General features: G+C 32.4%; 1 protein-coding gene across 7 annotated transcripts in view; it reads left to right on the plus strand.

Moving 5' to 3' along the window:
- Nucleotides 1-25,894, plus strand: part of LOC126888322 (uncharacterized) — a 148,346-nt gene that overhangs the window by 65,640 nt on the left and 56,812 nt on the right. For 5 of the 7 annotated variants that reach the window (XM_050656486.1, XM_050656488.1, XM_050656458.1 and 2 more), the window contains exons 3-4: nucleotides 3,727-4,020; nucleotides 22,157-22,489. In XM_050656486.1, coding sequence (XP_050512443.1) covers nucleotides 3,727-4,020; nucleotides 22,157-22,489 — 627 coding nt within the window. The remainder of the gene's footprint in view (nucleotides 1-3,726; nucleotides 4,021-22,156; nucleotides 22,490-25,894) is intronic. The other 2 variants (XM_050656477.1, XM_050656465.1) reach the window with 2 other exon arrangements.

The raw sequence follows: 25,894 nt of genomic DNA on the forward strand, positions 1-25,894 counted from the left end.
GTATCAGAGTTGTAGAACAAAAATCAATTTAAGTTTGTTAATAGTTTAACATTCAGTTTCTAATTAACAGATGTAGCATAAGTCAATTGGGTAAAGTAAGGCCGGTTAACAAACGGCTTATAAAAAACATGTGTCTGAACAAAATTCGTTCAGGGATCTGCTTCTTACACTTAAATTAAGTCGACTATGGTGAACAATTGAAAAAAATAAAGGCAAAAGTATGTGCCTGAGGTATGGAGCACTGAACCTAAGTTTGGAATGTTATTCCTAATGTGGAAATGAAACAGAATCAGTGTCTTATTAATGAAATGCGGATTAACCTTGGGGAGAATCAACAGATAATGGTGATGATTACGAAAAGACAAGCCGGAGGACTTAAGTATCCGTATTGGTTACAGCATCTTCTTTGTAAGTGTAGTAAAATCTTTAAAAATATAGTACATGCTTGAAGCATTAGCTGGTAATACGTTTTATGCATTCCATCCATTGTAACATTGGGTGGAATGCATAAAACGCAGTACCTGCTAATGCTTCAAGTATGTACTACATTGTTGAAGATTTTACTACACTTACAAAGCATGGAATGCTCTTTAAATTGTAGTAAAACACTTACAAAGCATTTGTAAGTGTAGTAATGCTTTGTAACCCTAGTAAAATCTTCAAAAATGTAGTACATACTTGAAGCATTAGCAGGTATTACGTTTTATTCCACCCTCTGTCTCTCAGTGTTTTCCCATTTATTGACCTCAACGTTCTCATTTCTGATGTTCTCAGTATCCTCTTGCTTTCTACTATGTCACATCTTGTTTCTATCGCATAGGTCATGATCGGTCTTACACATGATTTGTATACGCGCACTTTCCCTTCCAACCTTATATCTTTATTTATCCACATGACATCCCTCAGACATCCTGACACGAAATTGGCTTTATTTGTTAGCTTTCGGAAGCTGTCTTTAACATCTCCATAACTACATATTTCGACTCCCATATATTCGAATCTCGAGACTTGTTCAATTAGGTCGTTGTTAATTACTATTTTGCATCTTATGGGTTCCCTTGATATTACCAGGGATTTGATCTTAGCTGTTGATATTTTCATGCTGTAGTTCTTCGCCACTGTGTTGAAAGTATGTGCCATTCACTGTAGGTTATCCTCGTTATCGGAGATTAAAATTGTGTCGTCAGCATAACAGAGGATTTTTATTTGCTTTTCTGCCATCTTATATCCTTTTCCTGTACTTTTAATGTCTTCTATGATTCTGTCGATTACTAAATTAAAAATCAATGGGCCCAAGATATCCCCTTGCCGGATTTCCAAATTGATTTCTACTTCCGATGTTAGTTTGTTCTCGATTTTATTCTGGTTACAGCATTATGCATGTGAGAAAACAGGAAGTCTATACAGTACTATCAATATATATGGAGTTTCATCGTTTTACAAGGAGAGTCGCGAATGACGTAAAACTCACCCGTCATGGAGAAGCTGGCCCATGCAATAGTAAGATGCTCGGAAGAGCACTATGAACGATGACCGTTGTAGCATCACTTTTTTTAGGCGACCGGACGCCTATAAGTCCGGAAAATAATAATAATAAATGATTTAGGTTACCGACTGCGAAAGACTACATTCCATGTAGTCCAGGGCGCATCTGTTTTGAGATGGACGTTGAGAGGTGACTCAATTTTTTTGCAGAAATTGCTTGAAAATAACTCAAATAATAATATTTGAGTTATCCTCCCGCTCAAAATGGTCCGGAACATTGTTTACATAATCAAAATGTCAAAATATGAAGGAAAAATTCGATTTTTTTATTGGTTTTTTGATTATAATTTTAAAACTATTTACTTCTGAGAAAAGTTGTACTGACATAAAAGTTGCGTAATTAAATTTCCTACAATATAGAATTGGTTAAAAATTTAAAAAATAGTCACCCTTGTTGCAAAATAGCAATAATTGCGAAAAAAAAACCATACAAAAACAAGTATTCGCATTTTACGTTTTTCAACCATTTATGCTACACTTAGGACCTTCATATTTTACCCAGAAAAACTTTATGATATAGTAAAACAACGCTGTAAATTTCATTAAGATCGGTTTAATAGATTTTGCAAAATAAATTTTTCATCCAGCTTTCGCAAAAAAAATTCATTTTTTTTAAATGTTGCAGGACTGAAAATAAAGGATATAGCAAGTTGAACTTTTTTTTCCGTATAGAAGTGTACTGTACCTTTCATTTGCAATTTGCAACATTAAAATTAATTAATTACCACGTCGTCAGGAAATTTTTTAAATAAACATTAATATTTGGTGCTACGCGCAGGACAGCGGTGTTCGATTCACACAAGTTGATTTCCACCAAAATTTCTTCCAATCCTTATCTAATATATTATTTTCTTACTCTATATTTTGTTGTATTTTAATATTTTAATTCCACAATAATCAAACTAGTTTATTATTGTTTGTGAAATATTGTTTAAACAACTGCATATGTTTAAAAATAATAAACTTTTATTCTCTAAGTTAAAATATATGAGCAAAGAAAGTTTTTGCTAAAAAAAGGGTTATTTCAAAGGATAGAGTATGTGTTTTTAATTTGCAATAAACAAATTTATTTATTTATATCGAAATGTAGTAAAAATTAAAATGTATCAATCATTATCAAAGGTCATTGGAATGCCCAATCAGAGCAAACTATCCGCTGTCCTGCGCGTAGCAGCAATAATTAATGTTTTTAGTTTTGCAAATTGCAAATGAAAGGTACAGTATACTTCTATAAGCAAAAAAAAATTCAACTTGCTATCTGCTTTATTTTCAGTCCTGTAACATTTTGAAAAAATGATTTTTTTTGCGAAAGTTGGATTGCATAATTTATTTTGCAAAATCTATTGAACCGATCTTAATGAAATTTACAGTATTGTTTTACTGTATCATAAGGTTTTTCTGGGTCAAATATGAAGGTCCTAAGTGTAGCATAAATGGTTGAAAAACGTAAAATGCGAAGACTTGTTTTTGTATGGTTTTTTTCGCAATTATTGCTATTTTGCAACAAGGGTGACTATTTTTTAAATTTTTAACCAATTCTATGTTGTAGGAAATTTAATTACGCAACTTTTATGTCAGTACAACTTTTCTTGGAAATGAATACTTTTAAAGTTGTAATCAAAAAACGAAGAAAAAAATCGAATTATTCCTTAATTTTTTGACATTTTAATTATTTAAACAATGTTCCGCACCTTTTTGAGAGGGAGGATAACTCAAATATTATTATTTGAGTTATTTTCAAGCAATTTCTGCAAAAAAATTTGAGTCACCTCTCAACGTCCAAATGTACTAATATTTTACAGATGCGCCCTGGTCTAATGCTATTAGCAGACTAATTTTTCGAATCCATCAATTATCGACTAATTAATTGTTACTCAAAGTTCGCTTAATAACGTATTTCGTGAAGATAGTCCAAAGTCGACTGCCGCATACCGTGAAGATTGTTGTCTTTTGTATAATATGTTGGTTTTGTTGTAGTTTGACATAGTATTTGCTGTTTGATAGTATTTAGATGACCTGCAACTGGTATGGCTTTCTGTGCATGTTTTATATTAGCTTTGATATTAATTTTTGGTATAATCAATATTTTTATTTAGGTATTAAGCGACAATGAAAAAACAGTTGTTTTTTTATTCATTTATTTGATTTACATTTGTTTCATTTTGTTTTTTATATTTGTAGAATTAGGTAAAATGTCCAACACACCTACAAATAATGGTGAAGTTGAAAGGCAGAGTAGTTTGAACGCCCAAAAAGAAAATAAGAAAAAGAAAAAGAAGAAGAAAAAGGCAGTGAACAACGAGTGTCTTGATAATTTGAGCTCTACTGGTAGTAAAAGTGAAAGTAAAGTAAAAATCAACGAACCCGTACAAAATCATGCATTAAATACGCCAATCCCAGAAACACATCTTCAGGGACCATATATCGATACCCAAAAAGTTGTAGAATTTCCTAAAAAAGAACGAACTAATAAAAGTAAGCAATATTATTTTTTAAGGGAAATATTGCAAGTGAGAAATATTCTTAATATGAATTAAAAAAGTATAACCTTGACAAGAATACAGATCAAGCCATGTAGGCCAGGGTAATAAGACAAAAATATACCCTGTTCGTGACACTTCAGCAGCCAGGGTACTGAATCGTTTTTTCGACAGGTAATACCTATAAGAACAAATTGTAACTATTTCCTGCGCAGGATCTGGCGGCCATTTTTATTTATAAACAATTAACTGTCAAAAAATGGCATTTTCTCCATTTTTTTTCAAATCAGCGGAAAACAGTGAAACTTGTGATTTTTTCAGTACAAATATCTTCGAGATTATGGAAAAAGCTTTAAAATGACGTTTTACAAAGTTTGATATACTCATTTATTGTTAATATAATTGAGGAGTTTGCTGTAAGAAGGATGCAGCTCCATATTTGGTAATTGTTGGGAAATTGAAAAAAACTGTTTTTTAATAAAAGTTTTTATTTTAACCCGAAAGACATAATATCAATCGATGACAAACAGATTTAGTCAATACTTAGACTATTTTGAAGTAGATAATTTTTGAAAAAATAAGAAAAAAAATTGAAAAAATGTTGGACCTGCATCTTTCTTGCACCAAACACGTGAAATAATGCTTCTTTATCACCATTTTTGAGAAAAAAAAACAAATTCCCAACAAAAACTCTTTTATTCGGTTACAAGAATCAAACGACTATGGTTTGCCTACTACACAAATAAGAAAAAATCAGTAAAAAGAAACAGGTTGGTGTCAAAAAATAGCATTCAGAAAAAAATAAAACATTAAACACACGGCCAAACACATCCTTCATTCATCTACCTTAAAGCCACGCAGTAATGATAGCAACAAACAAGTCAAAACAAATCAGCTGCCCTGCCGGCCCAGCGCCAACAGAAAAAGACCTTGCATTCCACGAAAATCACCGAACATTCACAATCGTTTGGTGCAAAAAGGATTCAGGTCCGGAGCTGCACCCTTCTTGCACCAAGTGACTGAGGAGGCAGATCCATAAAGACGTATAATTCCTTTATTTATTATCGGATCTGCATCGTTTTTATACCAGTCAATCCGCCAATTTTTTTTTAATTATGGCATAAGTTTCCACCCAAAACGATCTAAATATGGAGCTGCATCCTTCTTACAGCAAACTCCTAAATTGCGAAAAAAGGTCGGAGTTGCAAAAGAAAATATTTTCTCAATAACTATTGTAAAAATTAGTGTACAGCTTTGAAATTTTTGCCAAATAAGGGTTCTTTGGTGCTTAATATGTGATAAAAATTGCAAAGCGATTCATTCAATTATTTAAATTTTATTCAAATTGTTTATCCCAGAGAGCATTTTTTTTGCAATAACATAAGTCAGAAAAAAATGACCTTAGAACCATTCCACAGGTGTCAAATGAAAGAGCATGAGCTACATTTTCAACATGGTTTAAAAAAGTGAATAAAAAATGCATTTATTAGTAATAAATAATTATGCATAAGTATCGTCAATTTTTCTTTATAAAGTTTTTGAATAACTTTTTCCAAAAAAATTAACTTTTTTGCTTTGTTTTAAGTGCACAACTACCAAGTAATGTTATCTATACCATAATTGATAAAAATTGTAATAAATATGTATAATTTCTTATACCGGGTGTCCACTTATATTTTCCCCCATTTTAACTACCTATAACTTCTAAACGGCTAAGATAGAAATATGCGGTTTTCGCTGAAATGTTTTATTTTAGTAAAAGTTTTGTCTGAATGGATTGAGTTTTTTGATATATCCCATTCAATTACGAAAAAAAAAATGGCGGATTTTTGAAAAAAACTTTGTTGACTTTTTTTTAATGGAACACCCAGTATATTTTTTTGTAAATTGAAAGAAAGGTCATTCACCTATCCAGCGATATAAAGTTTTTCAAAATCAGTTGTCAAATCACTGGATAATTAATTTTTAAAATGAGCGGTGCAACGTGGATATCACATACCTAAATAACATAACTAAGCAAAATGATATTATGTTATGTGATTTCCACATTGCATCTCTCATTTTAAAAATTATTTGCTCCGTCATTTGACAACCGATTTTAAAAATTTTTATATCGCTGGATAGGTAAAAGACCGTTTTTTCAAGCTACAAAAAATATACTGGGTGTTTGAATAAAAAAAGTCAGCAACGTTTTGTTTTTCAAAAATCCGCCATTTTTTATTTAAAAGCGATATAAAAAATGGTCATTTACCTAAAAACTTGAAAAAAACGGTCATTTACCTATCCAACGATATAAAATTTTTTAAAATCGGTTGTCAAATGACTGAGAATTTAATTTTTAAAATGAGGGATGCAATGTGGAAATCACATAATAATAGTCCTGTCGCCAGGGGGGGTACAACGGCCTCGTTAATTCAGATGGACTTACTCAAGTTTTTTTTATGTATTTTGACCCGTAGAACACGAATTTTTTGGGTAACAGTTGATCCGAATGTCGATAAGATTGTTATAGACCAAGAACTTGAGGAATCAAATAACAGCGATTTTTGGCAAAACAAAACAATATTTTGTATTTTTTGGGCCATTTTAAGTAAAAAATATTTTTACAAGTTTTTTCGTAGGATGCACAGTTTTCGAGATAAACGCGGTTGAACTTTAAAAAAATCGAAAAATTGCAATTTTTGAACCCGAATAACTTTTGATTAAAAAATAAAATAGCAAGTCTGCTTACCGCATTTGAAAGTTTAAGTCAAATTATATCGGTTTTGATTATTTGCATTGGTAAAAATTTATTTTTTTATTGTTTAACAAAGCTATAAACACGTAGGGTTTCCCGTGCTTTTACATGCGTTTTAACGCATGTAACGTAGAAATAGTCTTGATTGCACTAGTACCTATTCTACCTACTCGTTCGATTTTAAATGAGAAATCATAGAAACATCACTCACGGACTAGTTGTTTGTAGCTTTGTTTAACAATAACACAATAAATTTTTAGCAATGCAAATAATCAAAACCGACATAATTTGACTTGAACTTTCAAAGGCGCTAAGCAGAATTGCTATTTTATCTTTTAATCAAAAGTTATTCGGGTTTAAAAATTGCAGTTTTTCGATTTTTTGAAAGTTCAACCGCGTTTATCTCGAAAACTGTGCATCCTACTAAAAAACTTGTAAAAATATTTTTTGCTTAAAATGACCCAAAAAATACAAAATATTGTTTTGTTTTGCCAAAAATCGCTGTTATTTGATTCCTCAAGTTCTTGGTCTATAACAATCTTATCGACATCCGGATCAACTGTTACCCAAAAAATTCGTGTTCTACGGGTCAAAATACATAAAAAAAACTTGGGTAAGTCCATCTGAATTAACGAGGCCGTTGTACCCCCCCTGGCGACAGGACTATAATATCAATTTGCTTAGTTATGTTATTTAGGTATGTAATATCCACGTTGCACCTCTCATTTTAAAAATTAATTACTCAGTTATTTGACAACCGATTTTGAAAAACTTTAAATCGCTGGATAGGTGAAGGACCTTTCTTTCAATTTATAAAAAAATATACTGGGTGTTCCATTAAAAAAAGTCAACAACGTTTTTTCAAAAATCCGCCATTTTTCTTTTCGTATTTGGAAGCGATATAAAAAATTCAATCCATTCAGACAAAACTTTTACTAAAATAAAACATTTCAGCGAAAACCGCATATTTATATTTTGAGCCGTTTAGAAGTTATAGGCAGTTAAAATGGGGGAAAATATAAGTGGACACCCGGTATAACAAAATAAAAAGTTTATAAGGAAATATTTAAGATACTTTTGCATAATTATTTATTACTAATAAATGCATTTTTTATTCACTTTTTTTTAAACCAAGTTGAAAATATAGCTCATGCTCTTTCATTTCACACCTGTGGAATGGTTCTAACGTTATTTTTTTCTGACTTATGTTATTGAAAAAAAATGCTCTCTGGGATAAATAATTTGAATAAAATTTAAACAATTTAATGAATCGCTTTGAAATTTTTATCACATATTAAACACCAAAGAACCCTTATTTGACAAAAATTTCAAAGCTGTACACTAATTTTTACAACAGTTATTGCGAAAATATTTTTTTTTGCAATTCCGACCTTTTTCGCAATTATATTAACAATAAATGAGTATATCAAACTTTGTAATACGTCATTTTAAAGCTTTTTCCATAATGTCGAAGATATTTGTACTAAAAAAACCATAAGTTTCCCTGTTTTCCATTGATTTAAAAAAAAAGTGAAAAATGCCATTTTTTGACATTTAATTGTTTATAAATAAAAATGGCCGCCAGATCCCACGCAGGAAATAGTTACAATTTGCTCTTATAGGTATTACCTGTCGAAAAAACGCTTCAGTACCCTGGCTGTTCAAGTATCATGGAAAAAACCTTATTACCCTGGACTAATGGGGTTCAGGCCTTTTATAGACATAAGTTTTTTTTCATCGGACGACATATCGCCGGTCCGGAATAAGAATGACGTAACTGCAAAAAGCCAAATTTCTCAGGAGAGCAAAAAAAACGATTTTTAACTATTTAAAATAGAGATTAAATGAGGAGGAATCGGAAAGGAGCATCGATATGGCGTATATTCTTACAATGATGGCTTTTAGTTTCATCCCTGTTGGTTCGAATTTCATTATCTTAATTTAATCCCCCCATTTTAACCCTATCTACAGTTGCGTCATTCTTGATCTGAAAATTTTTCTGTACAAAAAAACTATTTTTAAATATTTAGTATGCCGTTTATTCTTACAGCGATGATTTTTATTTTCATCCCTATTTGTCCGAAATTCATTATCTTAATTTAGTCCCCCATTTTCAGCCCTATTTACAGTTGCGTCATTATTTATCTGAAACAAGGTCTAAAATGGTGCATATTTCAATAACGACGCAACTACCCTTAGTCTGGGCTGATTATCGGAGAATAGGCCATTTTTGGGAAAAGTTATTTACCAGCAATTTTATTGCTGAAATCGAAGCTTATGATTATATATATATTAATAATACAGGTATGCAAAGTCCGCAGATAGTGTGCTACTTTTTTAATAAACAAAATGGCGCCCGAAAATCGTGTTTTTTTCAATTATTGCTCTATGACTCCGAAGATTTTAACTTTACAACAAAAGCACTCAAATAAAAATTCACCGCAATTAAATTCTGCATAGAGATATGTTTTTCCTGATCTGCTCCTACGCAAATTTTCCTCGGAAAATGCGGGTTTTCCCAACAAAATCTTTAATTTTCAAATAAAGTTTTAGATAAGTAATTATCTACCAATAATTAAATAATTTGGTGACCTAAAAGCCTTCTTGGTTTAGATTATAGTTCCAGAAGCTGGTGAGAATTGGACGAATATTTTAGCAACAATTCAATTGTTAATTAATAATTTACTGTCGCAATAATAACCAAAATAATTATGATACACTGATCAAACTTTGAAATCTTATAAAGATGAGATGCCTATTTAACATTTTGCCGACAAAATATAAATCTTTTATTTTTTTGCATAATCTTTAAATGTTTTAAAAAAATAGTAATAAACAAATTAACGTTTCTCAGAAAGTTTTTATTATATTCTAATTTTAAAAAATAGTTAAAATGCGGATTTCAAATATCTTGAAAATGAATGCTTTAAAATTTTTTTTGCTGCCATTTGCAAAAAGTTATGAAACAGCAAAGTAAACATACGATTACTACGTTGTTTATAATTTTTTTTAATTCTTTCAAAGCGTAAAAGTGAGTTTAAAGTACAAGCTAATTATTTACAAAAAATATCGATTATTAGTTTAATGGTTATATTTTAATTAAAGATCATAAATATATTTTTTTGTAATTTACACGCGCGAAAGTAGACTAATACAGTACTGCAGCTAAAATTTTCACTCGAAGCGACGACCGCCGCGCGACGTACACTTAATAAATAAAATTATAGTATTATGTATGCTGCGTGTCAGTCGCTTCCAGTGAACATTTTAGCTCCGGCTCTGTATCAAGCCTACTTTCGCGTTAAAAATTACAAAAAAGTATTTTTAATCTTTGATTAAAATATAATCATCGAACTAATATTTGATATTCTTTGTGAGTACAGTGGAACCCCGATAAGTCGGCCTCCGATAACCCGGAAGTCCGGTTAACTCGGACTGATTTTCATCAGACAAAACAAACATTTTTTCAGCTTGACTGAGTTTTTTACCAATAAATGAACAATACTGTATACAACTGTACGTAGTTTAGATGTACTGTGCACATAGGCGCCCATACCCATGGGCAGGGGGGGCCGTGGCCCCCCTAGCTTTTTGAATGCTTTAAACTATATATTGTTATCTATAGTGTACAAAACGTAATGTGCAAAATCTTCACGTCTGGCTCCCCTGAAAATTTTTATGTATTTCACGTTTTGACTGTACACATTATGTATTTCACGTTTTTGCAATTATAATGGAGTTTATCTGTAAGTATACTATATTTTAGTAATTTTTACCATATTCTCCGGCTAACCCGGATTTTCGATAACCCGGATCGGCCGCGGTCCCAATTAATCCGACTTATCGAGGTTCCACTGTAATTAGATTGTACCACAGACTCACTTTTAAGCTTTGAAACAATTAAAACAAATTATAAACAACGGAGCAATCGTATATTTACTTTGCTGTTTCATAACTTTTTTGCAAATGGTTGGAAATTTTTTTTAAAGCATTCATTTTCAAGACCTCTGAAATACGCATTATAAGTATTTTTTAAAATTAGAATATAATAAACAATTTCTGAGAAATGTTAATTTGTTTATAACTATTTTTTAAACATTTAAAGATTTTGCAAAAAAATGAAAAATTTATATTTTGTCGACGAAATATTAAAGAGGCATCACATCTTTATAATCTTTCTAAGTTTGATCAATGTCTCATGATTATTTTGGTTGTTATTGCGACTGTAAATTGTTAATTAACAATTGAATTGTTGCTAAAATATTCGTTTAATTTTCACCGGCTTCTGCAGTTATAATATATACCAAGAAAGCTTTTATTTCACCAAGTTATTTAATTATTGATAAATAATTACTTGCCCAAAAAATTTATTTGAAAATTCGAGATTTTGTTGGGAAAACCCACATTTTCCGAGGAAAATTTTCGTTTCAAATCAGGAAAAACATGCCTCTATGTAGAATTAAATTGGGGTGAATTTTTATTTGAGTGTTTTGGTGTAAAGTTAAAATTTTATGGAGTTATAGACCAATAATTGAAAAAAAACACGATTTGGGGGCGCCATTTTGTTAATAAAAAAGTAGCACACTATCTGCGGATTTTGCATACCTATATTATTAATAAATATAGGATCATAATATTCGATTCCAGCAATAAAATTGCTGGTAAATAACCTTTCTTTGTACTTTAGTAATTAGACCGGCGTATTATAACTATTTTTTTCAAAATTTAAAGATTATGCAAAAAAACGAAAAATTTATATTTTGTCAATAAAATATTAAATAAGCATCTCATCTTTATAATCTTTATAAGTTTGATCAATGTATCATGATTATTTTGGTTATTATTGCGATCGTAAATTGTTAATTAACAATTGAATTGTTGCTAAAATATTCGTTTAATTTTCACCGGCTTCTGGAATTACAATCTATACCAAGAAAGCTTTGATGTCACTAAGTTCTTTAATTATTGATTAATAATTACTTACCTAAAACATTATTTGAAAATTGGAGTTTTTGTTGGGAAAACCCGCATTTTCCGAGTAAAATTTTCGTCGGAGCAAATCGGGAAAAACATATCTCTATGCAGAATTTAATTGCGGCGAATTTTTATTTGGGTGTTTTTGTTGTAAAGTTAAAATCTTCGGAGTTATAGAGCAATAATTGAAAAAAATACGATTTGTCGGCGCCATTTTGTTTATAAAAAAAGTAGCACACTATCTGCGGACTTTGCATACCTATATTATTAATATATAGGATCTTATAATTCGGTTCCAGCAATAAAATTGCTGGTAAATAACTTTCCATAAATTTTGCTAATTAGCCCAGAGTACCTGTAGTGTCTCAACACATAGTTACAGTTCTGTCGCTTTTGTACCACCTGTACACAGTATTTTAAAAGTTAATTACGCAATAAACAGGAATTGACAAAATTTGCAGTTACGTCATTCTTATTCCGGACCGGCGTTATATGTACGTTTGAGACATATATACACTATGAGTCGTCTACCGCACTTTCTTACATCGGACATATACCGAGGCGCTTCAGGCAAAGTTGTTCAGCGGACAGATATCCGGTGAATGTATAGTATAAGTAAGAAATATTGAAAGACTTTAAGAGTGGAACCTTCGGTACCTTTTCTGTTTACACCGAATCAGCCTGTACGAAGCGTTTTTGGTTTTGGGCGGGAAGCAGTTCCTTACTAGAGTGTAGGTGTGTTAACTGAAATTTAATAATTTTGAATGTGATTTAGCAGTTCGTTGGTAGATTCTAAAGTAATTTTAGATTTAACTATGTTTTTATAAAGTTATTTTAGTATCAATAATTCTAACAATAACACGAGTAATTGCAAGGTTAAATCTAAATAAAAATGGCCAAATTAATTTTAGCACAATCCTGCTTACGCTATATTATATACTTAAGTAAAAATTAAGTATTTTTAATTACATACTTAATTACCAGATAAAACCAGCCGCCTCACTATAACTTAAAGCAGAACTATCAAAAACCTACAAATCTGACCGTGCTATAATATATTTTTTACTTATACTATACCCGTATTCATTATCAACACTATGAATCTACTAAAAAACGTGGTCCGTTGTTCGATGAATATGACCGAAGTGATCGAAGTCTATAGGAGGCCTACACCTGTCAACCGCGATCAGAATTATCAGGTGTATAAGGACACAGTATAAAGAGGGACAGTAGAACCATTCTCCGAAAAATTGGAAGTAAAATCTGTAGTCGCGCATGGCGACCGCGCAATGTTCTTAGTCGCCTTTGCCCCACTCTCGCATTGCTAGTCGCATAGAAACGTACGGATTTTAACAGGGAAAACCCGCATCCACCACTGGTGAATTACCAATTGCGTACTACCGGTATTACTTCTTGAGATCAAAGCGCCGACAGAGGAGTGGTTTTACTGTGGAACCTCTATATACTGTGATGAGGATAAGATCACGCTGAATCAGGCGAGACACATTAGTTGTTTCACGTGCGGTATTTTAAAATGTTGTTACAGGTTTGTTAAAAAAAAGGGTGGCGTAATTTTTCTCAACAAAAAATAAATCTAAATGACTGCTGATTTCTTTTATTCTTTTACAGAATTTTTTTCTTTCGTGTCGGTTGTTATGTTCTAGGATTTCTTAGACTTGTTTTTTCAAATCCTTTCTTTTTTTTCTTTGAAGTTAGTTAAGCATAGCTTGCCTTTTTTCCTCTAGTGCAGTTCTGCATTCATCATCATACCATTCCGAATTTCTTTACCTTTTTGGCTATTCCGACACTTTTCCTCTGCAGATTTCGTTAGTATTGTTTTTCATTGTCTCCATTCCTCCTCTGCAGTATCTTCCTCTCCGGTTCCGTTGAGTTTTATTTGGAGAGCATTTCGATATTCTTGTCTCTTTGTTGGACTTCAACATTCCGTTTTTTAATTAGACTCTTTGCCCCTTTTGCCACTGTCGCGATTTTCTGCCGCAATTTTGCCCTCATAAGATAGTTATCAGAGTCAGAGTTCGCCCCGCGATACGTTCTGACATAAGTTATGTCTGTTGCCCATCTTTTTGAGATGAGGATGTGGTCAATTTGATTGGATACGTTGGTTCCTTGTATTTTCTACGATCTTTTATGGATATCTTTTCTCTGGAAGTTAGTACTGACAACTATATTTAGTGCTGCGAATCGTGCAACCCTAAGTCCATTTTTACTGATTTCAGTATGTAAACTATGTTTCCCAAATAAACTGCGCGTCATAGAAAATGGACACTCTAAAAAATGGGTAATTTTTGAGGTTGCGTATCTCCTAAACCTGTAGTCCGATTTAAGTTATTTTTTGAATATGTTATAGCCTTGTTCTTTGTCAATATCTCTGTAATAATATTTTTGCTAAACAGGTAAATTTTCATTGTATACCGGGTGTACGAATCAAACTGTGTTTTTTTGTCAAAGTTCGCAACACCCTGTGGAATATCCTAGCATCTATAAAATACTGAAATGAAATCCCGACTATAGCCTCAGGTTTTCTGAACATTCTGTTTTTTGATTCATTCGTTTATGTTGGATAATACAAAAGTTATAGGTACTTTAACAATTAGCCATGTTCTTTTTCAGTACAGGGTGTTTCTAAACAAGTGCGACACACTTTAAGGGGTAATTCTGCATAAAAAAATAATGACAGTTTGCTTTATAATCGTATGTCCGCAAATGCTTCGTTTGCGAGATACGGGATGTTGAATTTTTTCTTACAAACTGACGATTTATTTATTGCTTTAAAACCAGTTGAGATATGCAAATTAAATTTGGTGGGTTTTAAGACGTAGTTATTGCACATTTTTTGACATACAATTAAGAATTTGATATTCACCATTGGCGTGCATACGGGTAATATGATCGGTTATATTACCCATATGCACGCCAATAGTGAATATAAAATTCTTGATTGCAAGTCAAAAAATTCGCAATAACTATCTCTTAAAACCTACCAAATTTCATTTGCATATCTCAACCGGTTTTAGGGCAATAATATAAATCGTCTTTTTGTAAAAAAAAATTTAACATCCCGTATCTCGTAAACGAAGCATTTGCGTACATAAGTTTATAAAGCAAACGGTCATTATTTTTTCATGCAGATTTGCCCCTTAAAGTTTGTCGCACTTATTTACAAACAACCTATACTTGATGAACCTGATGAAGAACATGACTAGTTGTTAAAGTACATAACTTTTGTATTATCCAACATAAGAGAATGAATCAAAAAACAGAATGTTCAGAAAACCTGAAGATATATTCGGGATTTCATTTCAGTATTTGATAAAGGCTAGAATACTCCACAGGGTGTTGCGAACTTTGAGAAAAAAACAGTTTGATTCGTACACCCAGTATACAATGAAAATTTTCCTGTTTAGCAAAAATATTATTACAAAGGATATTGACAAAGAATAAGGCTATAACATATTCAAAAAATCACTTAAATCGGACAACAGGTTAAGGAGATACGCGACATCAAAAATTACCCATTTTTTAGGGTGCCCGTTTTCTATGACGCGCAGTGTATATTTACAAAAGTTTCTTTTTTCCCCAGCTTCGCATTAAAATCGCCTAATGCCCTAACAGCATCGTGTCTTTGTATTTTATTACATACTTTTTGTAGTTCTCCATAGAATTTTTCAACCTCTTCTTCATCAGTCTCTTCCGTCGGTGCATATACAGTAACCATTGTCACGTTATGTAGTTTACTTTTCAGTTTTATGGTGCCAATTCTGTTTGATTTTGGTGTAAATTGATAATGGCTTTGCGCAATTTTTTGTTTAATATAAACCCTACTCCTCTTTCACCTTGTCACATTTCGTTTCCGAAGTAGTATAATGAAAATTTATATTTACGAGTTTTTCCCTGGCTCTTCCGTCTGATTTCCTGCAGTGCCAATATTTCAACTCCATATTTTCAAAGTTCTTCTGCCATACTTATCATAACTACTGCCTTTAAGAGGGTTCGCACATTCCATGTTTCAAATTTTCAATGCATTATCTTGTCCATTTTTCTTTACTGAGTTCGTCTTTGTGAGATCCGTCCGTTTGTTTCATTAGCAATTGTACTCGCAACAGTTGAGTTTTGCAAGGGTTGTTAGCCCTTCGCTCAACCCCCTTTTTATCGAAGGACCAAGACTCCCTTCTTCGTCAGCCCTGACCCCACCTTCCACTGGGGATTGGTTACCCAATTTCCAGTGGAGTTGTTCAGGTTACCGGTATGTACCAACTTGGAGGTGAAGGTAGGAATTGAGTAGGAGATGCTAAGAGATGCCAAAAGGGTACGACATCATGTATTGCTGTTCACTATCCCTTTACACATCCATCATCACTACTACTGCTGTTATTTAAAAAATTGGAAAAGACTGTAAGACTTGTACACACTTCTAAATAGGTCAAAACGTCAAACAAGTGTATGTTTTCAAAAAACTTTTGATAGTGTGTACAAAGTGTTATTTAAAAAGATTGAAAAGGAATTAGGAATAAGAGTGGAAGAGTGGAGATAAATTTTTAAGCTAAAATATCAGACTTGAGACAAAGAAAGTTCATTTGAAGATGAAGGTAAAGTTAATACTACAGACGAAATGATAATTTTGCATTTTATAACAGTATTACAGTGCAATGTAGAAATACATGGAGAACCTTACAGTAAGAGTTACTGCAAGATGGATGAAATGGAACAAAGCGAGTGATATGTTATGTCACAGATAAATTTCAATGATACTGAAAAGAAATTAATACAAACAGCCATAAACCTAACTCTAATTTTGAAGCTTCTTGCTGGGCAGTTAAAAAGAAAGAACAACATTGTGGCACTTACTATTGGGCAGTTTAACACCGCAAAAAGAACAACATGCGTCTTGCAGAAACATGAATGCTTAAATCGATAGATAGGAGTAACAAAAGACAAAATTACTAATGCATTAGGCCATGTGGCTTCAATTGATGACAATGTTGCTGGAAAAAGTCGAAGAAGACTTGATTAAAATACACTGACCCGCCAAATTAACTGAACGCTAAGTTTATATTTTAAGTAAAATTAGTAGTAGTATTAGAAATTAGTATTAGCAGAAGTCGTATTAGCAGTAGTCGTATTAGTAGTAGTAGTATTAGTAGTAGTAGCAGCAGTAGTATTAGTAGTAGTATTAGTAGGAGCAGTAGTAGTAGAGCTATTCCAGGTCAAATCAACACACTTTGAATTAATTTTTTTTCCTGACCTATTTAGATTTTGTTAAAATTTAGAGTACTCATAGTGGATGATTAGGTGAAGAAAAATACAAAATTTTAAATTTTTATCTCAATCCGTTTCCGAAATATGGTTATGTAAAGTTTTCCAAAAAAATTTAAAACACCGCGACCATACTCTTTTGGAATGGTTGTAGAAGCTGTCCTAATTGAGCTAGAATGCTGTGAGAGGTGATACAAAAAGTGATATATTCTACTTGTAATACACTTTAATATGGCGTACAAAAAAATCCCTAAATATTCATCCCTTAGTTACAACCCGTAACTTTAATTTTTTTAATAGCACCCTGTATATTTTTTTATAGTTTTGGATGTGGTCTTTTATCGTCTATTCAACACATTTTTTAAAAATAAAATCGGTTTGTAACTAACCAAGAAACTATCAGTTTATTTTTGTTAATTGTGTGTCCCAGACTAATTTATCCAGGCTATATTTCTTAAACGAATAGAGATTTTCGAATGGGACAAAAACTGATCTATTTTACGTAACCATATTTCGGAAACGGTTTGAGATAAAAATTTAGAATTTTGTATTTTTGGTTACCTCATTAGCCACTATGAGAATTCCAATTATAACCAAATCTGAAAACGGGTGGAGAATTAGGTGTGTTGAGTTGATATGGAATGACCCAGTATTAGAAAAATTTTAATTTCAATTAATTTTTTTCTTACATGTTACAAACCATAAAATAAAAAACCAGTTCTAAAATATTGACTAATTTAACAACAAATAAGAGTTTACCAAATATTTAGGAGCAAGCTTTCTTCAAATCAAACTCATAAAATAATTATAAAATATGGATATGAAAATCGAGATTTCCGTCTATAGCTCGAATAACAGCTTTTATGCTTTCTGGCGTAGACTTGATTTATTCCTATTCGTTTACCAGCACCTGTTCTGACGCCACCACAATTTGTGGTACCAAGTTATCCCACAAATGCTCTATGGAGTTAAGGTCTGGACTTCTAGGAGGCCAGGCTAGGACTGAAATACCAATATCTGTAAAATTTTGCATTATTACCCTGGACATATACGGCCGAGCATTATCTTGCATTAGGAGAAAATTTTTACGTATAAAATGCATATAAGGTACTACAGGTTCTTCCAAACATTTCCTAATGCACCTATCAGCATTAAGTCCATTTCCGGAACATAACAAGGTCTGTATGTGCTTCCAAAGAAATATCGCCTAATACTATTATACCTTCAGCATCAAACGGTACTCTAGGATAGAAGCAACATTGGGCATAGACTTCTGCTGGCCTTGTTCACATTCTTTGGCGACCATCAGGTGAAATTCTCGTAAAACGAGACTCATCTGTAAACAGAATGTTTCACCTATCTTCATTATCCCCATCTTCTGCTTCTTTAAGTTCCATCTTGGAAATCATCAAGGTTGGAAATCATCATGGCAATGCGGACCCTGTTGACTGTCGCTCTAAATAGCTCTGCACTACTGCATTCGAACCATTCTCGTAAGTTCTTAAGTCAGGATGTTCTTCGTCTTCCCACATTTCGCTTTCCTCGGATTTTGCCTTGCATAATAAGTTGTAATAATGAGTATTTTTGCCCTCTCATCACATGTCCCAAGTACTCAAGTTTTCGTCTTTTGATAGTTAGTATTATTTCCGGTTGATTTTCTATCCTTCTAGTTACTTCCACGTTCGACATTCTTTGAATCCATGATATTCGTAGGATTCTTCTGTAACAACAAAATTCAAACGTGGCCAACTTATTCAAATGGACTTCAATGTCCACGCTTCAAAGCCTTAAAGAAGAGTAGAGAACACGTAACATCGAAGCATCCTTAGGCGTAGTTCTAACCTTATATCACATTCTCAATTACAGTATCTTGAATAGTTAATTGGATATTTGCGTGTGCTGATTCAGCTATGATCATGCATTTAGTTTTCTTTAAATTCATCTTCAGTCCGTAGTCATGACAGCGTTCATGAAGGCGTTGCATTACGTTCTGTAAATCATTGTTGTTATCCGTTATTATTACTGTATCGTCTGCAAAACGTAAGTTGTTCAAAACTTCTCCATTGATAGATATACCTTCTATTGAATCTGAGAGCGCTTCTTGAAATATCGCTTCACTGTAGACATTGAAAAGTAGTGGAGACAGCACGCAACCCTGACGGACTCCTCTTTGTATTTTGATATCTTGGGTGTCCTGGTTGTCAACTCTTACCTTGGCAGTTTGATTTCAATATATTTTAGATATAATTTTCATATCACGACTGTCAATATTTTTGCTTTTTAATATATTTACAAGCTTTTTATTTTGAACTTTATCAAATGCCTTTTCAAAGTCTACAAAACATAAGTACATATCCTGATTCATGTCCATGCATCTCTGGGCCAGCACATTCAAGCCGAACAAAGCATCTCGTGTGCTCATACCATTTCTAATCCCGAATTGTGTGTCACTGATTTCATATTCGAGAGTTTTAACAATTCTGCTTTGTATTATTTTCAAAAATGGTTTAAGTGTGTGTCTCATTAAAGATATTGTTCTGTGATCCGAGCAGGTTGTTGCACTTGGCTGTTTGGGAATTGCTACAAAGGTCGATTGCAGCCATTGTCTGGGGATTGTGGCAGTCTGATATATTAGATTAAAGAGTTCAACCATTACATCAATACCACCTTCATCAATAAGTTTTAATAATTCGATGGGCACATCATCTGGTCCAGTAGCTTTACCCTCTTTCGTGTTTTTAATGGCATAGATGACTTCTTCTCTTAATATTGGTGGTCCAGTATCCTCTGTGATTTCTAATGAGAGTTCTCCTCTTTCATCATTAAATAGTTGTTGGATGTAATTGGTCTAATGACACAATCTCCATCTGCATGAGCAAGCGTTGTCTTCGATGAATTGCCTCCAATAAAGGGCCTGCAGCAAGTATATAAAACGATAAATTTTGTTCGCTTAATCCCATGCATACGATACGGTATCAGAAGAAATTGTGGTACCATGAAGATTAGCCAGTCTCCTACTCAAAGCTGTAACAGCAAATGTCCCTCTCGAAGCACTTACAGGTCTAAGAAACCGATCCATTGCTCCGAAATATTTTCCTAGTATACTGCACTACGCTGCTTTTCTAATTTTTTGACATCTTACACTATGTGGATTTTTGATACACCGCAGAATGGCTCTGGTCTGATAAAGTAACTACTAGCTCTTTCTTTAGCAAACCTATCAGCAATCTCGTTATCAACAATGTCTTTATATCCCCGCACTCATAACACTAGTTTTTTTGTAGGTATAGTAGACTGAATTCGCTCTGCCGAGATTCATTTTGACACATTCGGAATAGGAGACATACAGCACAAAAATTTCTACCTCACACTATTAACTGCTCAAATCAACTTAATCTTTCACTAAAAAAGAAGAATTATTGGAAATAGTGGGAGTGTACAGTGGAACCTCGATAAGTCGGATTAGTCGGAACCTGGGCCGATCCGGGTTAGCCGGAGAATATAGTAAAAAAAATAAAATACAGTATACTTACAGATAAACTCCATAATAATTTCAAAAACATGAAATACATATGCCTAATACATCTAAATTACGTATAGTTGTATACAGTAATATTTATTTCTTGGTAAAAAACTCAGTCGAACTGAAAAAATGTTTGTTTTGTCTGATGAAAACCGGTCCGGGTTACCCGGACGTCCGGGTTATCGGAGGCCGACTTATCGGGGTTCCACTGTATACTAAACCCATAAAATTTTGCGGAATTTATTTCTACAAAATATTTTTATTTTGTACAATAAATCATTTTCTCATTTGTTATCAATACATTATAATGTTGTAAATAAATAATAATTATTGATTGGCGTATGGTTTATGTTATTTATGTCTATTTACTATTAATAATATTTGCTGTGAGCGGGTATGTTTGGCTGTGTAGTATGTAATTCCCATTCACGTATAGCAACCCAAACTTCCCAAAAAAGAAATTACCAACGTCACTAGACCGTTGTGTCTCGGCTCAACTCGACTGAGTGAATTCGGTATATCAATACTACCATCATCATTTAAAAAAGAATAGTTGGTTAACGCAATGAATAAATTTGCTTGATTCTAATTGAGACAGTCACCACATATCACCACCATTTCTGATAAATCCAAAATGCATAGGCACCAAGTTGGATACGATCCTATTCATAACACACCAACTAGCATACATAAATATATATATATATATATATATATATATATATATATATATATATATATATATATATATATATATATATGAAAGAACATATCTAGAAATCTTAATATGTCGTATCCAGCGTGTCGGATTTATCGTGGTTACGCGTGACATTGCAACCCTGACAGAGATGGTGGTGACATCTGGTGACTGTCTCAATTAGAATCAAACAAATATATTTATTGCGTTGACCAACTATTCTTTTTTAACCTTCCGATGACCAACCTTTTTTTGTTACACGGATGACCAAGGGGGGGGGGGAAATGACCCCAGGTCAAAAATGACAATTAACAAAAAAATGAAGTTTTTTTTATTTTTTTTATGGCATGGACTTTATGTCATTCAGCCAGTCACAACATGAGTATTAGTGTCATGTGTAGTGTGTATGTTGAGTAAGTGTCTTGTTACTTTGCAAAGTCGACGTCATTAGCGTAAAACTACTTGGAATTACACATAATAGACGTTATTTTACTAAACATCAACTTCAGAATATATTTTTTATTCGTAAAATAAAGGGAATTTTTTTTATTTCAAAATATGAGGATATCTAGAATGATATTAAAGTCAAATAAAAAAATTAGTTAAAAATTGAAAATACTTTTGAATTTATTAAAGAAAAACATACGCTGGGGTCACAATTTCCCTCGCTTGGTCATCCGAAGGTTAAACAATGCTAATACTATCTAATGCAACCGACCGCGAGGCTAGACATGCTGCCAAATTTGAAATATGGCAACAAATGAAATTTGGCGTGAAACAACTTTTGGTTTACCTTTATTTTGATGCACTGCACCACACTATTCACGTGCAATTGTTAAATATTTCGAGGCTTGATTTTATTTATTTATAACACTTATTATTTATTATTACTTTTTAAAACTATTACATAGTATATTATTTTATAGAGACCGACAGTGATGACTTTAACTTTTCGCATTCGTCTGATGAGACCAAACCGGGAGAAATAATATCAGAAATAAATGAAAGTGAAACAATTATGCAACCTACTGTAATTGAAAGTCTACTAAAATTTATGAGCCAAAGCGAAAATATCATGGAAAACGGATTTAACAGTGAACACCCCGATGGATTGAGCTACAGTATGAGTCGTCACAGTGTAACTGAAGCAAATATTGATCGATTAGAATATTACTCCACAATTGACTCAGTCTCAAGGTTATATATTCAGACACCATCTACGTATTCTCTACAGAACCAACAAGTAGATACCAGCACAGGTAAGCTTTTATATTTTTTTATAGAAAATATATATATTTCGTGAGGTCTTAATTACCAACAAAAGAAATTACAAATGAAAGTATCGGAACAATAGTCCCCAGTACACCGTCCTTTTTTTGAAAATGAGGTGAACGGCCGTAGATCAGCGGCATGATACTGGCCTCGTAAGCCAGAGCGCACGGGTTCGAGCCCAGGCAACGACAATCCATTTTCATTTCTAAAAATGATAAGAGCGTTTCACCGTGCCTCGGAGAGCACGTTAAGCCGTCGGTCCCCCTTGGCTAGTGTACAGTACATCGACACTAGTTACTTGAAACAGGGTAAAGATGTAATTGAAAGGATCTCCCCGGCAAAAATGCCATACGATACTATTATTATACGATACTATTATTATTATTATTTTGAAAATTATTACAAAAGTCTTAAAAGTGGTTTTAAATGCTTCGTTTAAGCGAGTCTACCACTTTCTGAAAAATTGCAGAGTGCAGGTTGGACGCGTTTCGGCACTCACAACAACTAAATTTGTAGCTCTAGCGCGGTTATGTTTTGTTATTACAAAACTGTCATTTTTAATTTTAATTAAAAGATTATACGTTAAGCGCCGGTTGTTCGAACGCTAATCAAAAATGATCATTATCAAATATTTAATTACTGTCACAACTGCCAATGTCAACTTTGATTGGGTTGCTGAAAACATAATTATTGATTACAATTATGAAATTAGTTAATCAATTATGTTAATAATTGTTATGTTAATTGATTAACTAATCTCATAATTATAGTCAATTATGTTTTCAGCAACCCAACCAAAGTTGACATTGACAGTTGTGACAGTAATTAAATATTTGATAGTGATCATTGTTGATTAGCGTTCGAACAACCGGCCCTTAGAGTACTATCAACAGGTAGCAACAAAATATAACTTCGGGAGATAGTATCATAAACTTTGGCAACAGTGGTAATCTTTGACATTATCTAAGATTAATATTTTGACAATATCATAGTCGCTCTAAATGGAAGTAATAGAAAACGATTTTATTATTAATAAATAGATATTTATAAAAATAAACCAAAATGGGTGAAACTTTTATGTTAAGATAGGTATTTAGAAAGGTATTTGCATGAAATATCTAATAATAAATAATCATTTTTTGTTGTGAAGCGAAACAAATTTCGATTTTTGTATAATTTTGGCACGGTTTTTAATGGACTTTTTCTTGGAAGGTTTCACTTTATTTTTCGTTTGATTTACTTTTTTCATTTTGTTAAACTATTGATAATATTTTTAGAATAAAAAATCCTCCTAAAACTTTATATACTCGCATTAGAATTCGAAATATTTTTACGTAAAATATACTTACCTACCTACATATAACTAAAACTCACAATTAACAACAATCCATTCTTTCAAAGAGGCCAACAACTTATACAACAACAAATATACAGGGTGTTTGGTAAAGAATGGGCCATAGTTTAACCTCAAATTCCTGAGGTTAAAATAGGCCGATTTAAGCTAACTTACCTTAGTACAAAGTTTACAGTAACCAAGATACAGGGTGTCAAAGTTAAACTTTTTTTTTATTTATTATTGAATATTTCCTGACAGGTATGAGATAACAACATTAAATTTGGTATGTGGGGGTTTTTTGGGTTGAGACAACTAAATTCCCTACCAAAAATTATGTGTTGCCCAGATGGCGCCACATACGCCTTTCAGCACTCATTTATTACGTTCAATTTTTTATCCCTCACTCTGTATAATCTTGACATTAAAATTTTTATTCTCCTATTAGTTTTACTTAAAAAAGGCATACTTCTTTCATCTCCCTAAACTCAACCGTTTTCGAGATAAACGCATTTTAAATCTGCGATACACCATCATTTTTAGCATATGTAATATCATTGTAGTTACAACCGAAAAATAACTTAAAACTATAATAATTGTGCCAGTTCTCAAATTTATGTAATTGCATCGCAAATTCCATTTGAAGAAATTTGCGATACATTTTTGGATAATTTTATGGTTTTAAGTTATTTTTCTGGTGTAATTACAATGATTATTTCATTCATAGGAGATTCTGACCAATAGAAAGGTACAGAAATCTAAATTAAATCGATAATTTTTGATAATTTCCCGTCGTCAAGTATATTACGTCAAATGCCTTTCGTTGCTACGAAAAAATACATTCAGTGACATTAATGACAATTAATGTTTTAAAAATTATACCTTTTATCTTTTTACCCTTTTTTGACTTTTAACCATCAAATTAATATTTATAACAACTGTTTGTTTAATTGTACTAATTTGTACTTACATAAATAAATTACAATAAAATTTTGGTTTTGAACAGTTTTATTCATGAAATAATCACAACAAATTGCACCTGATCTCTAAAATTAATATAGAATTTTTGCCCTCGTAACACTTTAACATAATTTCACTCGTCTTCGGCTCGTGAAATTAAAACTGTCGAAAGTGTCACTCGGGAAAAATTCAATAATTTTAGAGCTCTTGTGCAATTACTACTGATAAGATTATGCTAAAAATTATGTTGCACTGCAGATTTAAAATGCTTTTATCTCGAAAACGGTTGCGTTTAGGGAGATGAAAGAGGTATACCTTTTTTAAGTAAAACTAATAAAGGAATAAAAATTTTAATGTCAAAATTATACGGAGTGACGGATAAAAAAAATTGAACGTATTAAATGAGTGCTGAAAGGCGTATGTGGCGCCCTCTGGGCAACACATAATTTTTGGTAGGGAATTTAGTTTTCTCGTCCCAAAAAACCCCACATACCAAATTTCGTGTTGATATCTCATGCCTGTCTGGAAATATTCAATAATAAATAAAAAAAAAGTTTAACTTTGACACCCTGTATCTCGGTTATTATAAACTTTGTACTAAGGCAACTTAGCTTAAATCGGCCTATTTTAACCTCAGGAACCTGAGGTTAAGCTATGGTCCATTCTTTACCAAACACCCTGTATAATAAATTAACTATCAATAAACACTACTTTCCTATGAAACAACAATAACGAATTCTTAAATTAACACACTACTGCACTGAACAGATATCGATAAAGATGACAGAACAGATTAGAGAAAATCTGACGCAGGTTTGTCAAAATGACAGTGATAATTTCTCTATGTTGAATAATTAGTTATTTAGTTATATGTTCGATTTCTTGTTAGAAATAAAAACATTTTTACTAATTCCAAGATTACACAAAATCTAGACATGGGATAAAAAAGTTTATTTGAAGAAAGTTTATTTTTTTCTTCTTAATGGCGGTACAGACTCCTTTTTTCAATATTTTATTTAGTTATAGAGTAATTTCCACGTACCAACATATTTCTGAAATTGGGCTCTGTTTATATTACGAATATGTGTGCCAAATATCT

This window comes from Diabrotica virgifera, chromosome 1 (genome assembly GCF_917563875.1).
Source record: "Diabrotica virgifera virgifera chromosome 1, PGI_DIABVI_V3a".
Classification (NCBI taxonomy): domain Eukaryota; kingdom Metazoa; phylum Arthropoda; class Insecta; order Coleoptera; family Chrysomelidae; genus Diabrotica; species Diabrotica virgifera.